The sequence below is a fragment of the Catharus ustulatus genome, chromosome 3, assembly GCF_009819885.2.
Source record: "Catharus ustulatus isolate bCatUst1 chromosome 3, bCatUst1.pri.v2, whole genome shotgun sequence".
In the NCBI taxonomy this organism is placed as follows: domain Eukaryota; kingdom Metazoa; phylum Chordata; class Aves; order Passeriformes; family Turdidae; genus Catharus; species Catharus ustulatus.
Genome location: NC_046223.1, coordinates 42,577,152 through 42,598,417, shown reverse-complemented (window position 1 = coordinate 42,598,417; position 21,266 = coordinate 42,577,152). Strand labels below are relative to the sequence as shown.

General features: G+C 36.8%; 1 protein-coding gene across 4 annotated transcripts in view; it reads right to left on the bottom strand.

Moving 5' to 3' along the window:
* Positions 1 to 21,266, bottom strand: part of SMOC2 (SPARC related modular calcium binding 2) — a 141,405-nt gene that overhangs the window by 58,245 nt on the left and 61,894 nt on the right. For 2 of the 4 annotated variants that reach the window (XM_033056287.2, XM_033056286.2), the window contains exons 5-7: positions 15,425 to 15,472; positions 11,433 to 11,516; positions 10,587 to 10,661 (exon numbers count right to left, since the gene is read on the bottom strand). In XM_033056287.2, coding sequence (XP_032912178.1) covers positions 10,587 to 10,661; positions 11,433 to 11,516; positions 15,425 to 15,472 — 207 coding nt within the window. The remainder of the gene's footprint in view (positions 1 to 10,586; positions 10,662 to 11,432; positions 11,517 to 15,424; positions 15,473 to 21,266) is intronic. The other 2 variants (XM_033056289.2, XM_033056288.2) reach the window with 1 other exon arrangement.

Below are 21,266 nucleotides of genomic sequence, written 5' to 3'. Positions count from 1 at the left end.
TGCAAGTCACTGTTTTATACTAAAGATGTTGGTAGCAAAATGGGGAGAAGTGACCTTTTAAACCACTGACATTTATACTGATATTTTTGGCTTTGCTGCTTCTTTGTTGTGTCAATTCATAGGAACTCAAAATCATGCCCTAAAAATTATCTCAGATTGCTTTTAAAATCTGATTAGAAACTGCAAGAACAATAAAACTGTAAGTCCCTTAAGCTAAGAGACTTATACTGCCAAACAGGAGAGCAATGAGATTAGCAATTTTCTCATTATCCTATCTGGCAGTTTGAGACTATGACTTTAGCTACGTAATGGGAGTTTTAGGAAAGTCAGAGAGAAAATAAGATCAGAATTTACTTAAATTTCTCCTCCCCAAACTACTTAGGCAAGTAAACAAACAGAAAGTGTCCCTACTTCCTTGCCAGCCAGAATAACTGGGCACAGGGATGTTCTGACTGCACCAGGACAATGTGGTCATGAGCCTTTGCAACCAATCACACCTCTGACTCTGCTAAAAGTCTCCATTGTATGTGGATTAATTCACTAAGCAGCAGGCAAACAACCATCACGATCAGTCTTTGTCAGTCTTTTCATCTTGTAGAATTTGCTAAAATACAGATGTGAAAATTTGGCCTAATGACTGAAGGAGACACTCAACCCTTCCTATGATTTAAACTTGAACAGATCTTGCAATTCTGAACTATTTCATTTCTTGCAAATCTCAGATTTTGGAGGCACTTGAAGAGTTAATTTGACTTCAAACTCCTCTGCTTCCAGACCAAATATCAACCAGTTTGCTGGCCTGATCTAACTGAATGCACAGGAAGATAATTCAAGGACATTAAAAGTCACCCATATTTGAGGAATTTATGTACTTATAATGCATTCTAGTGCCATAAAAACTGCATCTAACCATTCCTTCAAATAGAGGCCAATAAAAGTTCTTTCTGATAAGTTGTTTTTACTCACTGAAGACCAAAACAGGTGAGTTTAAATATGACTAAGATCTCATTGGCAAACAATTGTACAAGGTAACTCACTGTTTAAATGGCAAGAATATAAATTTTTTCACAGCTTTTTATGACTGTAATACAATTGGTTGAAAAATTTAAAAAACAAGTTCCCTAGTAAGACGTGTTTTCCACAGAAGGCTGAATTTTCAACCAGTTTGGCCTATTAAGATTTGCCCTGTCTTTTCTCTTGTGTTTTGACCACGAGAATTTAAGATCTGAAATTTAATTTACAGCCTTAATTGCATTTAAACATTGTTTTATTTGTGGATGAGTGGAGATACTTAGCCTGCTGTTTTTAAACTAAAACAGGTATTAAAACCAGCTTAATAGAAAACAGTGGTCAGTCTCTTCAACCACTGCTTCTTCCCCAGAAACACACAAGTCTGATGCATTGCAGGAAGACTATTTAATGTTATTCCTATGCAATTATTCCTAGGCACTGCAGAGTGCAGGGAATACATGGTGCCTAACATTTATCTGGAATAGTCTAATTTGAGAGATGACAGAGTACAGTGTACAGAGAGCAGTGAAATGTAAACCCAGACATAACCCAATAGTTGGGCTACAGATGAGAAGATACTGAAGTAGGTTTATGTACTTTAGAAACATCATTTTACTACAAGAAGTTCCCTTGCTCTGATGACCCTTGGTGCGGCTTTGTGTGGAGAGGAGGCTCTACATTGGAAACTAACAAAATAATCCAGTACATTGCATTAAGGACAGGGTAGGGTAAAGGATCCATGGATGATAGCATTAACCTTGGACTTTAACAATCCATAAAAGCAGACACTGCTGTGAAGAGTCAGATTAATGCAATAGCTTCATTGCAGATGTGTGGCCAATGCACACATCTGGGGGTGAATTCCACCCACCACACAGGAATCACTGCAGGATCTGAATTTCTCTTGCTTCTGTACCTAATGGAAAGCACTAAAAATATTGATGAAGCCTCAAAAAGTTCCTGCATCATGTGGCAATTTTTTACAGAATTAAGGAAAAAGACAAGATTTCTTTTTTTTAATAATTAAACAGTACATGAACTGTAACACAAGCTGTCAGTCTCTTCAACAATTTTGTTCAGATACATGGCTTGGCAAATAAAAAATCTGGAATTCATATGTGATAAATAATCCAATTAAAAATCTCTCCAGGTTCAACCCACCATGACTAGACATAACCTGATATATTGGGGAACATTACATGGTCCTCCCATGGTCTGTATTTCCATTAATGGTCAGAACTTTCTTGTGCAGATTAAGCAGCAGAATTCCACAGGCCATATAAGTGGTTTTCACTTCTTTTCCAAACAAAGCTCATTCAACTATTGGAAGGGTAGATAGCTGGTTATTTGACTTATCCTGGTAGAAGAAAAAACTGCATGTCTGCACAGAACATGGACATTTTCTCCTAACTATCTGGTCACTGGATGATGCTGGAAGGCCTGGCAGCTCTAACTGTTTACCCTGTTGGAAGACCTGTCTTCAAAACACCACCCAACAATCACAGAACAGCCAGGGCCAGAACCAGACTGTCTTGACTGAAAGTTTTATCTATTTCCCAGAAAGATTATGTCATTAGATATCATCCAGTCTAACATGTTTCTGAGCACTAACAGGATTTAAATGATTTTTTTTTCATCTGTCACTAAAATACAGATCATTAACCTGACATTCCTCTTAGGATTTATGGACCTTATTGATGTTTTTATGATTCTGCAATCTGATGTCTGGCAAACCACAGAGAGCTGTGGGTAGGTGGAGGAGTGCATGTCTGAAAGCTAAAGAACTTCAAGCAGGACTGTTGTGTCATTTACTTGCTGTAGAAAGTAATGTGATATAATTAAAAATGGTTAGGAAAGATTACTATCTTTTGGCATTAAATTTTAACACATGCAGTAAAATAGAAATTATCAGCCTTGCATAAGACAGATTTTTTTTCCTCCCTACAGTGGGGGTCCAGTAAAGCCCTGGAACAACCTGAGGATAAAGAACATCAACTGGAAGTAAAACAGAGCTCTTTTTTTAATGGTTTAGGACGGGAGGATCTTCCCCTGTAGTGGGAGGAAAATGCTGAAAATGTCAGTGCTTGATCTTTTTTAAGGTTCTGAACTAATACATAAAATTAAAATGAAGATAAATGAAAATCCTTGTGAAAAGGATTATTAAAGATAGGACAGTTCTATAATAAGCATGATCCAGCAGCCTATGAATTAAGAATGAATCACAATATACAAGCAGTGTGGGGAGGTCTGGAAAGTTTATTCTTCTTGGACGACTCTGAAAGAACTGAAAGAAAACAGTAATTTTCCTTTACCAATTTAGGTCAGGCAAGGCAAAGCAAGGCAAGGAAAAGAAAGAGGACCAGACAAGAAAGAATGATTTTTTTTCCCTAGTGAAGAACATGAAAAGGTTGAAGAGTACTCTTCCCTCTTTTGTAACAGGTAAATCAAGACTAAAATATCATCAAAAATTGCTGCTGAAAAGTAAGACAAAGTTGTCTATTAGGAACTAAGTTAACCATTTACTGTTTGGCCCTAGTGGTGTGAACATTCAGTAGGTTTTAAGCTGTGACTTTTTCAGCTACCAGAGGGTATCTTGCAAGCAATATTAAGAAAGAATTCTACCCTAAAACTTTTGTGGTTCTTGACAGAAAAACAACAACAAAATCAGAAATTACACTTCACTCCAAATAATTAAGTTCTTTCTTGAACTCTAAACTTTAGTGAATCAGCTACAAGAGACAACCCAAAGAGTCTGATAACACCATAAGATTGTTGTTCTGGAAGCTTCCAGTCCTCAGCTGAGTGAGTATTCCTTACTAAAATTCCATACAATGCTTTTCTCTTTAACTGCCATGCACCACTTTGCTGAGAGAACAGGCCAAACAAAAATGTTCTACCAGCTCATGTCTTTCAGCACCCACCGATTTTACAAGACCCAAAAGCCAGATCTATGGCTAACATAAAATATTTGGACTTGATGTAGATGTCATGAAATAATGCTAGTAACTTTTCTTGTGTAGGTAACCAACCTGCATATGAGTCCAAGGTACAAAGATCACAGTAAAAATGTCTGTACTTGAACTTGTCTAAAATTTGGCAGAGACACATTGCCCATCTGTTACGGACTGAGTTCCCATTGACAGGATCCATGTGTTGACTTAACAGCCCATTTGGATGTATGAAGACATTTAAACTCAATAATAGCCCGTTGGGATGTTTGAAGATAGTTAAAATCAATACTTGTGCCTTCTACTTTCCTCTTGTGGTTTGAATGGACATTTTTAGGGCTTAAGCCAATTCCATTTCAGATACTCTGGATTACCAAACCTCTGTGCCAGAACATTACAGATTTCCAATAGGCTGCTGTAACTTTTAGCCCATGACAATATGACATGGATACACTTCAATGATTTACTGCCGTGCTTTTGACTTCTCCAGCTACACCTAATGACTGCATTTACTACACAAGCTTGGGAATGCAATTCCCATGGCTGAGTGTGGCTCATACCCCACTAATTGCTGGAAAGAAACACTGTCTTTAGGGCTGAAATAAGCAAGTAAAAGGTAACAAGTTCCAGTTTTTCTATGTAATTCAGTGGTTTGTAATTAATGGACCACTTCTACTGGGGCTCTTTCCCTATGCAAATCTACTTCATGCCATTAATTTGAAGTCTGTTTCTGAGTGTGTAATATAGGCATAATATATTAAGAGCAAATAGGAGTCATCCTCATCTGACCCTGTAATGCTAAATACAAGCAAATCTAAGAATGGAAGATTAGCCAGGGTTCTGTAGGCCATGACCTCCTAGCAACCTGTGCTTCAAAAGGCAACAAGCTTTTAAAATATTTTCTTCCTCTCTTGCTTATGTTCTTACCTCACTTTGTTATGATATCCATTTTGATTTCCTTCGGTAACAACTGCTCATATCTTAAATCTTCACATTGTGAAATAAACCTAATTCAAAATACTTCTAGAAAACTTCTATTTTGTAATAAATATGTAAGTGGAAACATGCAACTGGATCTTAATATTTCCTTGCTAGTTCACACAACTTCAATTGCAAGTAATTTATCTTCAATGAACACTAAAATCAACATCTGGAAAACGCAACAATTAATGAGAATAAAAAGTCACTGAGCTATTACTCAGTTTTCTGTCTAGGTTATTAATTTTCCTATGCTTAGAAAGGTATGGCTCTTAGAATTGATGTAATTGGGCAGACACATGAACTGCTGCATTTATTTCCTTTGAAAGAAAATGGGAGTTTGGGGGGCTTTTTTAGGGTTTTTTTGGGTTTTTTGTTTGTTTTTTTTTTTTTTACTTTAGGACTGACTTTTGCCGGGATAAGCAAAACAGTAAGAAGTTAGTCTGGTTGAGTTTGGAATGAACATGAGCATTGGGGTATGGAACAAGGTTTGTCTTGGTCCTTTCAGGACGTGACCTTCAGGGAATGAGCAGTGCACAAGGATACCACTGAAACAATTTCCTCTGAGAAACAAAACAAAGCAAGCTAACAAGACAGAAACCTCACTCACAACCAACATAGTTTCCATGTCAGAAATGCTCTTATGTACAAAGTCTTTGAAACTGTCCGATGACAAGGCAATAAAAACTGCATTCACCTCTTAGAATGTCACTCTGTCATATTAATCAGTCTCACTGGAACACTTTGCCAATAGATTCAGACTATACAGATAAATGCAAGCAGCTATTTTGCATAGATACAGACACAATTATCACTTTAGATTTCATTATTTTAGTCTATTAATAAGGTATTCCCAGCAGACATTACACAAACTGTTTTCACTTGCATTTGCAGCCTATAATACATTGCTGTATGTGCACGTCAGTGTTTTCCCAGATGGTGTTTTGAGAATGAAACTCCTGTTGAATCAAGCTCTCTGGGACTAATTGATAAAATCTTGCAACAGATTTTTTAAGTCCTGAAAATGACAGTCTGTAGCAAAAAGGCAGCAATAAAACACTACTCCATTGTGTCAGAAAACGAAATAAAAAGCTGTGTGTCCCTTTCACATGTGCACAGGTGAAGTAAAAAATTATGAGGATGATGATTCTACATTACCAGAATATCTAGATAAAGTAGTTGAAATCTTAAAACTCTTGAAATCATTAAAACCATAGTTTGAGGAGACAATTAATTCTGATTTAGGATTCTTTATTCTGGAAGGAAAATATCATAATGACATAAACCTGACCCTGCCTCAGAAGCCTCAATGGTAGATCAGGGTTTCCTCTAGGTCAACCCCATTTTATGATGGATTATGTATGGCTTGGCCACTGGCACCTGCTTAAAGCATAAAGCATAAAGGTGGCAGAAATCATGGAGCTGGCACAAACACTGTATCACGTGTCTGTGTGCTTCAGATGAAATGTGAACTATTGGGCCAACAAAGAAAGGTAATAATTTCTTCCTCCCTTCTATTTTGGTCATACTGGCCATACCGGATTATCAAGACAACAAACACCAGTTTTACAACCCCTTTACAATGCTCACTAAATACAGGACCAACAAATGCATGATCAATTAGCATACAAATCATTAGCAGTAAGATACTATTACATCTTTATGGAAACAGACTATGAAAGGATAATAGTGAATATTCAAACATTTTTTATCTTAAATTACATTATCACCAGAATCTCTAAGGTCTTTAAGTACCTATGTAAGTACATTACAGATTATGAATGACTTTTTCTTTCCTGTTTTGCAAAATTAATGAATTTTTACACTAAGTATGGTTTATTCTGTGGTATACAGATTCTACTGAGAAATTACTGAGTATTTTAAGAACCCTTTTGCCCATTAAAAATATTATCCGTTAAACTCACCCTATTTATTTCTCAGGAAAATGCTCCAACAATAGACTATTTGAAAATTATGGCTCTCAAATTCAGGCTAACAAAATAAACTTGAAGTTTCACTGGGCACTGTGAAAATAATTAAAATAAACTTTTTGTCTATACTCAAACACAAAAAATGGCCTAGAACTTCTGAAAAATTTTGTTCCCAAGAATCCCACAGGGACATAAACTGCTGACAGAGCAGATGTAGCAAGGAGAGCCTAAGAGATTTTCAGTCCAGCCTGAGCTCTCCTCAGGGGACTGCATTTTCCCTGTTAGGCGATGGGAAAGTATCAGCATGTCTTCTCCATTCACATTAAATTTACACTGAGCCCTGGAGTTACAGCAACTGGCAATTGCTAAGAACATAGTCCAAAATATCCAGTTTCTTCAAGGCAAGAAACCCTCTGTCCTCTGTTCTTTACAAAATATTGGAGCTCTAAAAGAGAAGTACCTGGATTATCAACCAATTCTGGTGTGGAATTAAGTCTGCCTAAAGCCCTGACACCTTAATATCAGCTGCAGATCTAAACTAGCCACCCTGCCTAGTGAGCTCCAGTTACCCAGTTGGCTTCACAACACTGAGGGCTGTACAATGAACTCTGTGCCTCTTCACTGACTGCCCTGGTTACAGCTCCACAAACTACAGCAGGAATTCAGGCACTGAGCTCACAAACACACAGCAGTAGAGGCTGCTACATTTTGATGTCTTAATCAGAACCCATGTAGTCTCTTGTTCAATGTTTATTTTCTATAGCTGTTGGTAAAATTCTTACTTCTGTCAATCTGATATGGCAAATCCGCAGTATTTTCTGTGAAATGGAGAAGGAAATGAGAGTGGGGTAGTCACAAAATATTTGCAAAGGCACTGTGCCATATGTATAAAATATCTCAGCAAAAAACCTATTTGAGCAATGGGACAAATACTCTATTCTAAGTATGGAAAGAAAAGGTATTTTGAAAATCATCTTCAATGTACCAAAAGAGCTAAAATGGAGATGATTCTACTCAAATCAGCCACTCTAAACAGAGCTATTTTAACATGATCCAATGTTCATGGCATTTTGGCCAGGAGTAAAATTTTGTTCTCAAAAACTAGTAGGTTAAATACCACTCCACAAATGTCTTAAGTGAACAGCAAAGGCCTATTTCTCTGAGCCAACAAAAAGAATATACACTAGAAGGCATTATAGAACATGGATATATAATCCACTAATTTTATGCCTTGCATCTGTGAGTCTTGCAAATGCCATCACTCCATGTTAAATTAATTTAGGCTCATTCAGTCAAATGAATGCACTGGAGAACTAATATAAACTAGAATTTCCTGAGCCATTATTTTCTATCTTCCAAAACCTAAAATAGTTCACGCTGATTTTAGTGGCTAATTGTGACTGGCAGGTCATTTGCAGAATAGTAAAAGCAAACCACTTAATGAGGGGTAAAACAAATTTAATGTACTCATTTGTGACATTAACTCACAAAAACTTTCTCCTAAGGAGACTGATTTCTCAGCTCAAGAGAAGTTTGTAGGTAACATGTTGATCATAATATATTAGACCATATATTCAGGTAAAAAATAGTGAGAAGAAAGCAGTACAGAATAAAATAATAAATTTTAGACAGGATATTTGTCTCTTGCCTGAAATTTTCAGTTTTGTCTTTTTTTAGTTATGTCCTATAGGCAGGGCTAGATGATATTGTTATTTGCACCTCAATAATTTCTTTAACAGCACTAGGATTACTACAGAAAAACAAAGGAAAATGTAGCCCATTATGAATAACTTTGGCTTCGTGTTTTGTTTTGTAAACACAGTTCCTATGCAGAGATAAATTTTCCTCATTTTCCTCAGACAAATACTTTTCACTAAGCTTTCTGACGTTTGTATGACCAAGTCTGAATCAGAGTTTACTAAGCTAACTGAGTAAAGACGACATCTATATTTATCCTTCATATTGAAGCCTAGAAGTAGGAAGACGGCAAGTTTACAAACCACTGGATTCAGTGGCAAGACCTTTCTTGTTCTGTACACACAACAGTCTGGAGCTGATTCTCTGTGGATGCTCCCAAAAGCCAAGCCTTGACACCCCTCTGAGAGGTAATAAGGAGGAAAAAATCTTGCTATCTTACTTTTTTCTTTTTTTTTTTTTCCCCAAAACTTTAAAAACCTGCCTACAACAATCAGTGAGGACACTGATAGAACTACAAATTAAAGCAAGGTTTGCTACACAGTACCTCCTGAAGTAATTCTGCTAGCCTGGGTATGGCACCACAGTCGTGAGCAAGTCCTGTTGTTAGCAAATCTAACACAATCATGCTTTTGATGATGGGCTAGCAGTCACAACGCAGGTAAACCATGTTTCTGATTACTCTTCTATTGTAAGTATGTCTCTAGGTGGAATTGGAGGTTACCAGCTCTCAGAAATAAACCCACCTTTTTTATTTTGTTTCCATTTGTGTGGGGGGTGTGTGTGTTTTGAAGCTTTGGCTTACAGCAGCTACACTGCAACTCAGGAAGTCTTGCCTTAGTCTCTAGCACTGTAAAAATTAAACACTCCTAACAGTGACAAATTTCTATACACATATTTTATGCCACAGAAGTCCCAAAGGAATTCTGTTCTTGCCTACACTGATTAAAGAAATGACAAATCTCCAGCATGAAAAGTATTTGCTTCAAACTCCTGTCTACACTGTTTAAAGTCCTTCCCTTAAGTGCCTACTGGAAAACTGAGGAGAGAAAAAATTATTAATAATTGCACTGATGTTAAAAATAGTTTGTATAAAGGAATCTTTAAACCTTTTAGCTTATATTCTCTAAATGCTTTTGGCTCTCAATTCAGTACAATACTTAAGCACAGTACTTAATGTAACCTCAATTTCTACTGGATCTGAAGAGTGGTTTGGGGTGATTTACTGAATCATAGCTTACATCATTAATGTTTCCTTTCAAACTACACGTTTTTCCATAGAAATAGAAACCAGGAAGATTCTCTAAAGTTTATCCCACTGAAAGGAAGGAGCAATGAGAAAGGCATCAAAATTTATCATCCACCAAAGCACTGAATTTATCTGAACACTACAGAGACTTCAGTCTTAGGACATTCACTTGACATTCCTAGTCCAGGTTTTAAAAGTTCAATTCTAAACAGTGATGAAAATAAGTAAAGCCAGAATTCCACAACTATTTTTAAAAAGCAACATAATTAATTCACATCAAGCCAGTGATCAGTTTGTAAACAGCAGCTGACTGAGGTAGTAAAAAGCAGGTAACACTGTCTGATTCCTGCTCACTGACAACTGGCTTCTGATGGGAGTTTGCCTCTTTTCAGGTTTGCCTTCTAGGATTTCCCACCAAACAAATGTAACCCACACTGTCGTTTTAGAAACACCTTCTTGCTACACATCACCCAAAAATAAGCAGATAAAAAAGAGGAAGATATTATGAGGAATGAAAAAAAATAAATGTCTGACCTACTAACAGATGCAAATAGGTGTGAGCCAGAGATTTTAGTGGACTAATATAATTTTATCCAAGTAAAGCCTGGCCAAAAGTACTTCCCTACAAAAGGAACATATGATGCATGAGCTTAGTAAGTCATCACCATGCCAATCATTAAGGCACTTTCATGTAACAAGAGTGGAAGCATGATGATTATTAAAATGGTTCATGCATATCTTCACACGTTGCAAAGGACAACCTGAGTTTCTTACCTGAGCTTTTATTGGTTTTGTTCTGTCTACTCTTTACTTGCTCAGTCCATAAGGTAGGATAACGAGAAGCTATATCTAGAAAGAAAAAAAGGCAACAGAAAACAATTTATAAGTGTTAACTTTTTAAAAAGTTATTAGCAATTGAATAGTACATGGCTAGTTTTAAAGAAACATGAACCTTAAAAAAAAGCCAGACAGGTTTATATTAGGGCAGCTAAGACTATTTTTCATGCAAAGGCATGAACAGTCCTTTTCTTATCCTATTTGTACAGAAGATTGAAATAAATACTTTTAGACAAAAATTATGTTTAATTAAAATAAAAACGTGCTAGTCTGGATCCAAAATATATGATGACTGCACACCAAATTCTGCAAGATTATCAGTGAGTGATAAGGCAGCTACAACACTGGACTATCATTGCTTATTTAATAGCAATTAATTTATCCAGAGGCAAATAAACCTCACAAAACATCAGCCTTAACAGTGATAAATACTAGCCATCATGCTGAGGATAGAATTTACCCTTTTACTCGTTTATTTGAACACAGAGTTTTAATCTGCACTTCGGCTCAAGTTTAAAATCCGTGTCTGCCCTCAGTAGCAACAATTAAAATTGCTGATGTTGGTCTCCACACATAAAATCTCATCTCAAGACTATCACACAAAATTCACTGCCTGTATGACTCTATTGTGTTTGTTGTCTTTGTTGTTCCTGAAAAAAGAACAGACGTTGGCCATTTCTTGCAACTGCCCCAGCAGTTGTAGATACTCCTAAGATGGCACTTCATGTTGTCGACTACAATCCATAACTGCACAGTTTAATACCACACTGTTAATTTGCTCACCTTCTTCATCACCTTGAGGCTGAGTCTCCAGCGCGGGAGCTGAGGCATCATCTGAATTCAGAATGGAAAAGATTTGCAAGGAGACTACAATTATGAAAGTAAGCTAAATAAGTGTACATACATGATTGAAAATAATGATTTGCACATAGCCCCGGCCAGTAAACAATAATTTAAACATTCTTCATAGGCACTACACAGCACAGATATACTACATATACAGACTGTGTTTTATAAATGGATGGGGTTTGAGGTTATGGAATTTATTGCAAGTTCTTTGGTGATGCATGAAGTGATCAAGTTGCTCTCCAGAGTGTAATTCTTCATTTCTAATGCTGCACACTAATACCTAAAGATTATAACTGAAAAATCAGCATTTCTAAAGAAATAATTAGATAAATATATAGAAGAAATAAGACCTGTGAAAGCAAAAACAGTCTGGAGAGAATGAGTGGTTGCAGACACCTTAAAATCAGAAGTTTCGTTAAGCACAGCAGGATCTATTTAAGAATCAAGTTGATTTTATTAGTAAGATTCACAGATTATATAACCAAAATATTGTTTGCACAACTGTTATCCTCTGGTCAGCATTCTCATCCACCCACTTCCAACCATTACTGCAAGAAAAGAGGGAGGGAAAATGACAGAAATGACAAGAAGATGTGAGTCATTTTAGGTTGAGTACAGCAGACCTTCATCCTGGAAAAGAAAAATTAAACATAAAACTATTTAAATAAGCTTTTGCTAAACAGAGCGGTACCAAAGACCCATCTTTACTTTATTATGTTTTTGTTATATAAAACTATTGCAGATGTTGGGTAAATATGACTCAGGAGGCCATGCTAGTACATATTTTCCAGTCATATTTTCCTGTGGCATGGAGCTAACTCCAAGACCAAGGTGTACTGCCGTAAACAGCATCTTCCGTGCAAAGGTTTTATTACTATTTCTTGCAGTTTCACAATTGGATCTTGGACCAAAATAGTTTCCAGATTGTTTTCTTGGCATTTTCATGGAAGACAGAATCAAAGGTAACTGAGAAGCTGCTTCTGGCATGTAGCCTTACCTGAGTAACAAGGGAGCTTTTAGGCTAACACACTATCTCTCCTTTTCTTCTTGCTACTGCAATTCAGAACAGTCTCCTGTTCTCTTTGCTGTCACCATTGCTGTTTGGGATTTTTTTTAAGTCTGAGTTGTTTTTAAATCATGCAGAGGATTTGGAGTCACTCTGGCCTTTCCCTCTAAAAGTCACCATCTAGGTCACACCAAATACCAAGTAGATACTGACAGCAGGCAAAACCAAATTTCCAGCCCTGCTATAGTGACCTTTATACAAAACCAAAGCAGTAGCAATGGGAGCTTATTTTCAATGCAAAATTATCTAACCAAAGCATAAGGAGACTTCTTAAAAGAGTGCTCATTCTTCATATCCACACAAAAGCAGGATTCTTTGTTCCAATGCTATGAAAGACTGTCACTCCTCATTAGTTTTGCTGGCATTTCTGTGGTGTCCTCTGGGTGGTGGAATAAGACCATTGATTAATTTCAGAGAAGTTATCAAGTATCCTAGCGTACTGAAAATGAAGACATATATTTAGATCATCAATTAGTATGTGATTCAGAAAACCCAGTATTTCAGAAAGTAACTTATGGTAGGCAGATATTACCCAGAGCCAAGCCAGAAACTTGGGTTTGCATTTAAACGGTACTTTTCTAATAATCTTTTGGTACACAATTTCTGTTTGTGACACATATAATCCTATGTAATTACCTGAATTTCAGCATAATGTTGCAATCAGTGAAAATCAGCCCAATCAAATTTAGCCCCCTGAACTTTATTTGAGCAGCATTTAGAACAGTTTTGGTGGTGGTGTTGTAATATGACGGATGTTTAATGATTGATATTAATTGGATATCTCACTGACTAATTGCATAAGTCTTCCTGGCTGGCACATGCATATCATGTATATATTTAAAAATAAACTGTTTAAATTCTGTTTGCTATCAGAAGTCAGTTACCAAGAACACAGTCCTGCAGTCAGCTAAGAATCAGAAAAAAGGGATGTGATCCCAACTCTGACACCTGTACTTTTCAGAGTCTAAATATTTTCCTTGGATAGAGGAGAGAACTGTGGGGCCAGAGAACATACTTGAGGGAGTATATTTTAAGCTTCATTTCAGTTCAGTTTAATGTTTAATTTTACAAACATGCAAACAAAGCCCCTGATCTCCAGTATCTGCAGCTGGAAATATTCTTCCAGTATTGGAATACTCAGAGAAAGCAAAGTGCACAACTACAAGAGATATGGCTCACCAGACCCTTATCTATGAGACATCCTGGAAGGGGAGACTGTCTCAGGTTAAGTCTACGCTACCTCTTGAGGAGAATCCTCAAGATCACACCTTGAAGGTCTGAAGCATATTCTCTGGAGCACTGAGAACACTGTGAACCAGCCTAAGCCTGCTGGGCAGACTCCCCTGGTTAGTCCACAGGAGCATGCAGAGGAAAGAGGAGCAAGAGAGTGTTATGGTTGTTGCAAAAAATACTACTGTGCCCTTGCAAGCTGAGCTGCAAAGTATGTTTTAGTATGAAGCTGAAGCACAACTCCTTAACTCAGATGTAGGATCCTGATCCCTACTCTGTGATGGTGTCTAAAGAATTTGGGATGTCTCTGACAACATTATTTAAAGCATAAGGCAGTGACCATCTGGAAGAAAGGTGAGGAGACAAAGAGAGCAGCATTTGAGGAGAAGCAGGGAACACCTGGGAACCAGGTCAGAAGCCTTTCATGCTGCAGGCTTGTGCTGGAGAATAAAAACACAGCATGAGTAAAATGCAATCATGTCACTTGAGACACAAATACACACGGTAAGAAGGGAGATTTGATCAACTGTGTTCACTTCCTTGTTCTGTGACTGTTCATTCAGGGTTCAGTAGTTCAGCCACCACAGCCACAAACAAAAATAAAGGATTCCAGACACGTTTTATATACAGGATAGTTTGTTCAGTTCAAAGCTGAAAATGAAATTTCAGACCTGAAGAAAATGGGCAACCTAAGGTTAGTGGAACCCACAATTTGTCTGGAAATACATGAAGGAACATTTTTTTCAGCACCTTGTAATTATTAGCTTTAAAGAAGTATGGAGTCTTTTAGCCTAACAGAACTATCGTTTATTTAAATGTTGGGTTTATTGCAATACTGCAAAAGCTCCTTTAAAAAAAATAGATTATATTTACCATGCACTAAACAGATAGGCATTAACATTAAAACAAAAATTAATAACTTCTTTAAAATTAATTTATGCAGTGTGACTGACAGAAATAGTATGTTGTTTCCAGCTGAATCTAAAATTCATTCAACTGTTTGGAGAGTGCAAACTTTTAATTTTGTTTAGAGCATAGATATCTCATTCATTTAAACCTACCAGTTATGTCGTATTCACATCAGAATTTGTCCTGCCAAAAAGATATACATCATGACCTATACCAAACAACAACAATCTTTTGGCCATAAGTGTAAGCCATCAGATGAATTAATCACAATATAAAGCCAAGTGTTGGATCCAAGATGACTCAAACACTGACTGCTGTGGAAATAAAGTGAGAACTCCAGCTCCCAAGATTTTGGAACTGCAGAATGCAGTGCTTATCAAGCAGACAGAATAATTTGACCTCCAGCAAAAAGTATGGGAAAATATTTCAGAGCATAGATTTGGGAAGGAAAGTTGTCATCCAAACAGCATTGAATTGCAAAGTCTGTAGGACTGGGACATATAAAAATACATGCACATATATATATGTATATGTTTATATTTGTACGTTTACTAAATATCTGTATTACAAACATGAAATTAGTAACATGCATGCATATATATTACATATGCAGCTATAATATATCACCAATTTATATTGATAGTTTAAATATGAGGAAAATCACAGTAGTGTCTCCCACTGCTATTTTAGCTTCTATTTAAAGGTCAGCTAAGATATTTACCTGTTTTGCCCGCACCTTCTCGTTGTGGCAGCTTCTCACTCACTGAACCTGCAATTGGAAAAAGGAATTAACCAGAAAAATACTATTTTCACTTCCGATATGCTGAGAAACACAACTTCAATGATTCACTTTTGCATATATCAGCAAATTCTTCCTTTGCAAACCAAAGGTTTTAGCTTTGCCTGACCTCTGCCTTTGTGCACAATCCATACACTGCCAGACCCCACTTCTTGGCCAACACAAGACCCAAGAAAGAGGTAGCATCAAACACTACATAGCCACAAGTCTAAGAAAATGCTCGTGTACTGCAGGATGACCCTTTCCCTTCCCCACTGCCCCAGCAAGGACAGGTTCTGCAGGAAGGAGTATCACCCCAGAGCCACTCCCTTGTTGTCCCTCCCTCTGCTCAGTCTTGTCCTCACATTTCAGATGCACTGAGGGGATTTCCAGCCTCTAGGCCAGGCCTGGTTCAGATTAAAAACTCCTCCTTTCTGCTTTAAAGGCTTCACACAAAGTCTTGTGGAAACCCTGTGCTGATGCGGCAAAGCGTGTTTAGGGGCATGGCTGGAACACTGAATCTGAGCCTGAGCCTGAGCTTGAGCCTGAGCAAGGCTCACGACTCATCCCCAGAACTACGGCCCTTAGGACAAGATACAGCAGAGGTGAGAAGGGAGTCAAGAAGATTACAACAGATGAGTTTTAACTGGTCTACAGATGACTTTAGCCTGGTCTACAACCCAGAATCCAGCCTTGCTTTCAAGCCATCCAGAAATGGAGAATCCATTGCTTTTCATGGTAGTTTTTCAAGGAGGCAATTGTCCTTGGCATTTAAAATAGAAATCCTTCCTTATTTCTTGCTTATGTGTCATTACAACCATTTTTATGATTCTAATTGCCAGACACTTCTTCACAATTTATGTCTCTGCTGCATTAAAAATCACCTTTAGAAGTGGTATTTTTCTCTATGAAGAGCCACATGCAGTGATCAAATTTTAAAAACATGAAGTATTTCAATTCTTACAACACAGTCTCTTCTTACATGCACCTGCTAAAATAAAAAAAAAATACCGAAAAACCACCCATCTGACACGTCTGACATATGCTTGTATGTGTGTGAAATAATTTAGCTGCCTTCATTTTCTTAATTTATTCCTCCTGGAATAACGACAATCACTGTATTAAAAAGAAAACCAAACAAACTAAGGAAAACCCAAACCTTGCAGCACAATACTTGTGTTCTAAAAGGACAATTTAAATAAGAGAACCCACTAAATCACAGGCCTTGCTTACCATGCTGAACTTATAACCATGCTGATGGTTACTTCAGCAGGAAGTTTAGACAAGGAGTCTGCCAGAGGGAAGATGCCTAACATTACAAATCAGTCCCGTTGATTTTAAAGCCTCCATAAAAGAATACATGACAATGCAGCCAAGTTAAAAACCTTCTGATGGATTCAGCTCTTAATACAGCTTTATATATCCATGTTACAGCTTTACAGATCCATATTAAAATATTGTTGTTTAGACTTGTTTCCTTTTATGGTGATAGTGTATTTTTGTGTGCTTTCATTATATTATGTTTGAGTCACCAGATATTCAATAAACTTAGTGATGCATGAGTATTAATTGATGCAGGAAAAATAAAATGGCTAACATTACAGGAATTATATCCAAAAGTGTTTGTTTTAAATGGGCTCCAATACCAATCCATGTTGTTCGTTCTGAAGAGGAGGCAGATTTTGTATTTATGCTGAAGCTAGAAGATCTGAGTTTTGGTGCTTGGCTTGCATTTGTTAAAAGGCTCAGCTTGAATTCAAATAAGATGTTCCAGTGTTCGGAAGTACTACATACAAAATTACAGGTTTTTCTAATTGCACAAAATACCAGTGATCCAATCTTTCCTCAAATTTCATCCAGCTACTATTAACTCTGTAGTTTCTGAACTTCATTTTGGTGCACAGGCTTATAATTATAATTTTCTTGCAAATCCAGACACTTTAGGCCCGACTCTCACAAGCATTTTAAACAGGCTTTTCATTTGTGAGTAGAAATGATGTCTCAGCAGGGGGAATGTGTGTGATGAACTGCTACTGATACCCACTCTGCTCCAGTCTGGCACCAGTGTTGTCTCTCTATGTACATTCTCTTTATGTACATAGTATAAACTGAACTCAGTTTATGCGTAAGTAATTTAACTCACTGGTGAAATTTATATAATATCCCACATCTTAAACTAAAAGCAGAAACATCTTTCCAGATGCATTCACATTACTTCATGTATATGAGAAACTGTGAGAATGACTAAAGTCTGGGAGAACTGAACTTGATTTCTTTTTCACCCTAAGTTTTCATGGAAAATTAACAGATGGAGGAAGAGAATGGCATTAACTAGTACTAAAAACTAATTTATCATACCTAATCTAATTTCAGTAAGAAATTAGATTAATTCTATGAAATTTTTGAGTTTTTGAGTTTGAATCTTTTTTCTACCATTTCCTTAATATATTTAAGGTAGAAGAACTTCTAGTTTAAGCAGTGATAGCAAGTTGCATTTGCAAGTTTTTAGGAAATTGTGTCTTTGATATCATGATGAATTCCCACATTTTCAGCTGGGCAGGAAACAAAACCAATTTATAACATCTAAAGCTTAGGCAATGCAACTGGCAGTTTTCAGCATACTGTAAGCAACTAAATCACCACATAAAATAAATACCCTTATGGAATAATGGAGGAGGAGGAGGGATATTAGCTTCAGCAGCATTACTTTAAGAGGAAGAATTTAGCAGCATTCAAGCCTGTACACTTGTCTAATCATTTATCTATTTATGATTCTGTTGTTTGCTTTTTATTTTTTGGCAGATGTATACATGCATTAGTTTATTGCAAACCCCACAATTCCATCTAATTTCGCTCTAGCATCTGAGGCACAATAAATCTTCCAGGGAATGTGATGTGAGTTTTTTGTTTTGTGATTTTTGCATACCCATTTTCTACAGTTTGGATCATATGCAACTGGACTATGAAGAAAAAGTGAAAACCTGCTATTATCTAGTTTAGATACTGATTTCTGATCTCCTACTAGAGAATACTTGAAATATAATCATTGAATGCAGACACCAGGAAAGGTAAACTCCCCCCTACTATTCCTATCTCACCTGTGGTTGTGTCTGACTTTCTATGTATAGGCAAAGTACTAGGTATGAGGACAAAATATCTAGATGAATCAAGGATGGGTATTTTTCTCCAGCTAAAAAAAAAAAAAGCCATTTAATGCAAATTTTAGAAGTTCATTCCCTTCCCAAATATATTTTTTCGACCATATTATCTGATCATAATACTATACTGGAAGAGTTCTGAATTTCTAAAGGTACTTGAATTTTAGCCATAAAAGATGACAATGCATTTTAATCAAAAGGCAACAAAACTACATCACAGGAGAATAAAACATGTCTCAATACCTCTCAATATGCCCAGCATATTTAGTAGGGAACAAACCCCTAACAATAGGCCAAGACTGTATTTTCCAATGATAATACAACACCTGCTTCTCAACTTCTGCCCCATTTCTCAGGACTCCCTGCCTATGGAATTTCTGTAGTTCCCTGCAATGCTGATAACAGAGATGGAGAGTTGTAAAAATGTCTTTTTTTAATGTCTGGTGTTCTTTAGTGAAAGTACTGGGAGACATTAATCATTTTTAAGGAGCTTCCTTTTTAATGCCGTCATGGGAATGTGTTTGATTTACTGTCCCTCTCACCATTGCCCCTGCAATAGTGAAGACTATTTTCATGGAGTAGAACAGCATTTTGAGATTTATCATGTATGTCTTAGCAGTACAAAATGTTGATGTGGGAAAAACTGAAAAGGATGGAAGAAGAGGTTCTTTTAGGCAAAGATACAGTAATTGAAACAAAGGTTTACATAAAACAGTTGGAAAGTCCTGCATTTTTTCATTATGCTCATGACCTTCATCCTTCCACATCTTCTGTCTCTTGCACAAAAGGCAGCTTAAATTAGAGCAACAAGAACAACTCGATGAGAAAAAAATGGCTCAGGAAACTTGTTGATACCTTAAAAAAATATAAGGAACAATTTTTGACCCTGATATAACTTTATGAAACACCAAGTTATTCAGTTAACCAACCTTAACAGTTAGGGAAATGTAGAGGTTGCTCTGCTTATCCAGTATCACACAGTAAATGGGAAGCATGGATAGAGGTTGGAATTGCTAAACCAAACTCCTAACTGCCCATCCTAAATTCTGCTCTGTATTTCCTCTATTAAAATTCAAGTTCTTCCAGACTGCTATATTCTTCTTTCTTATTTCTGGGCATTCACCAAAGGGAGCTCCACTGGGGGGAAATAAAAGGCCAGAAATTATCCCATAATTTCAGAACAGCGCAGTTGATTAGACATGCATTTGAACCTTATCTGAAGTTGCTGAAGAACTAATCTAAAACTGAAAATTAACTGAATATTTTCATTAAAGCAAGAAATTTTCATACCATGGTAGCACATAACCTACAAGAAAACCATTAGAAAAGAATTTTAATTGTCTGTACAAATTTTCCTCTGAAGCAAAACGGTGGCAAAAGTGATCTTGGGAGAAAAAGGTATGGTACAGGCAAACTGAGAAATCTATAGAAATGTCTTTGAAACACCTATAGCATCTAGCCTGGGACACAAGAGCAGTGAAAATACAGCACCAGTGTCCGGATGCCACCATTGCAGGAGATCTGCCTGCATATCAAAAATATCAAGGCAATTCCTGCATCAAGGTTAGCAAGACATGGTATGTTGGACTAACAAGGGACAACAGTATTGGCAGAAACGGCCTTTCTGCAATACTAGTTGAAACGGGAATATATCTATGCAATTTCAGTTGACCCACTAAAGTTTTGGTTGTAATTCTTGTGCACAGTCATACTAAATAAAAAAGTACAAAAGGGAATGAATAGCAATCTGGAAAACATCAACACTCTTGTGAGTAAAAAAACCTCAACTCTGTTATCCTAAACAGATGGCAATTTTGAATATATACTTGAAAATGGGATAAAGATGCAGTTATGCACAAGATTTTTATTTTGCAATATACGAACTAAGTTTTGCTTTATTATATTCCATAACTTTCTGAGAAAATCTGTAGCTGTCTTCTCTGTTGAATGAGAAGGTTTCTCCAGATCTCTCAAAACTGAGTCCTTAGCCAATACCACTGCAAAATTCCCTAGCTTTTCAAGTCTTACTTCCAAACTCTGCTGTAGCTGGACTTCTTTCCTGAGGGACAAAGGAGAAGTGATGAACAATAAAACATGAGAACATCGACACAAGCAGGAGACGAAATGTGCAGAGATAATCCCACAGGGTCTCATAACAACTGAAAAATTACCCACAATATTTCCATGGATCAAAATCAGACTCTGAATACTCACCTGTTCCCTGGAGCAGTTTATTTATCTCTGAGCTACTAAATTTGAGTACTATTATGACCTTCACCTTAGCATTTCTCTAAAAATAATTTTCCTTCCCATCCCTCCAAAAATGACCTGAAGCAGTCTGGCAGGTTATCTGCTAGGTTCATGAATATACTTTTGAGAGGAACTAGAGTTAGGTTCCTGTAAAGATACAGAATAATTCTTATATTAATTGATTAATTATCTGAGAACTACACTGCAGTTGCTCCTCCGTAATACCAGTACAAATATAAAAAGTGAAAATATAACAAATAATTCAACAACATTTTGAGCCGAAATAGTGTCATGTGTTATAAGGCACCTGACAAACAATTATTTATTGAACTTTCAGCATCAGCACAACCCTTTATTCACTGGTGTCAGTGAAAAGA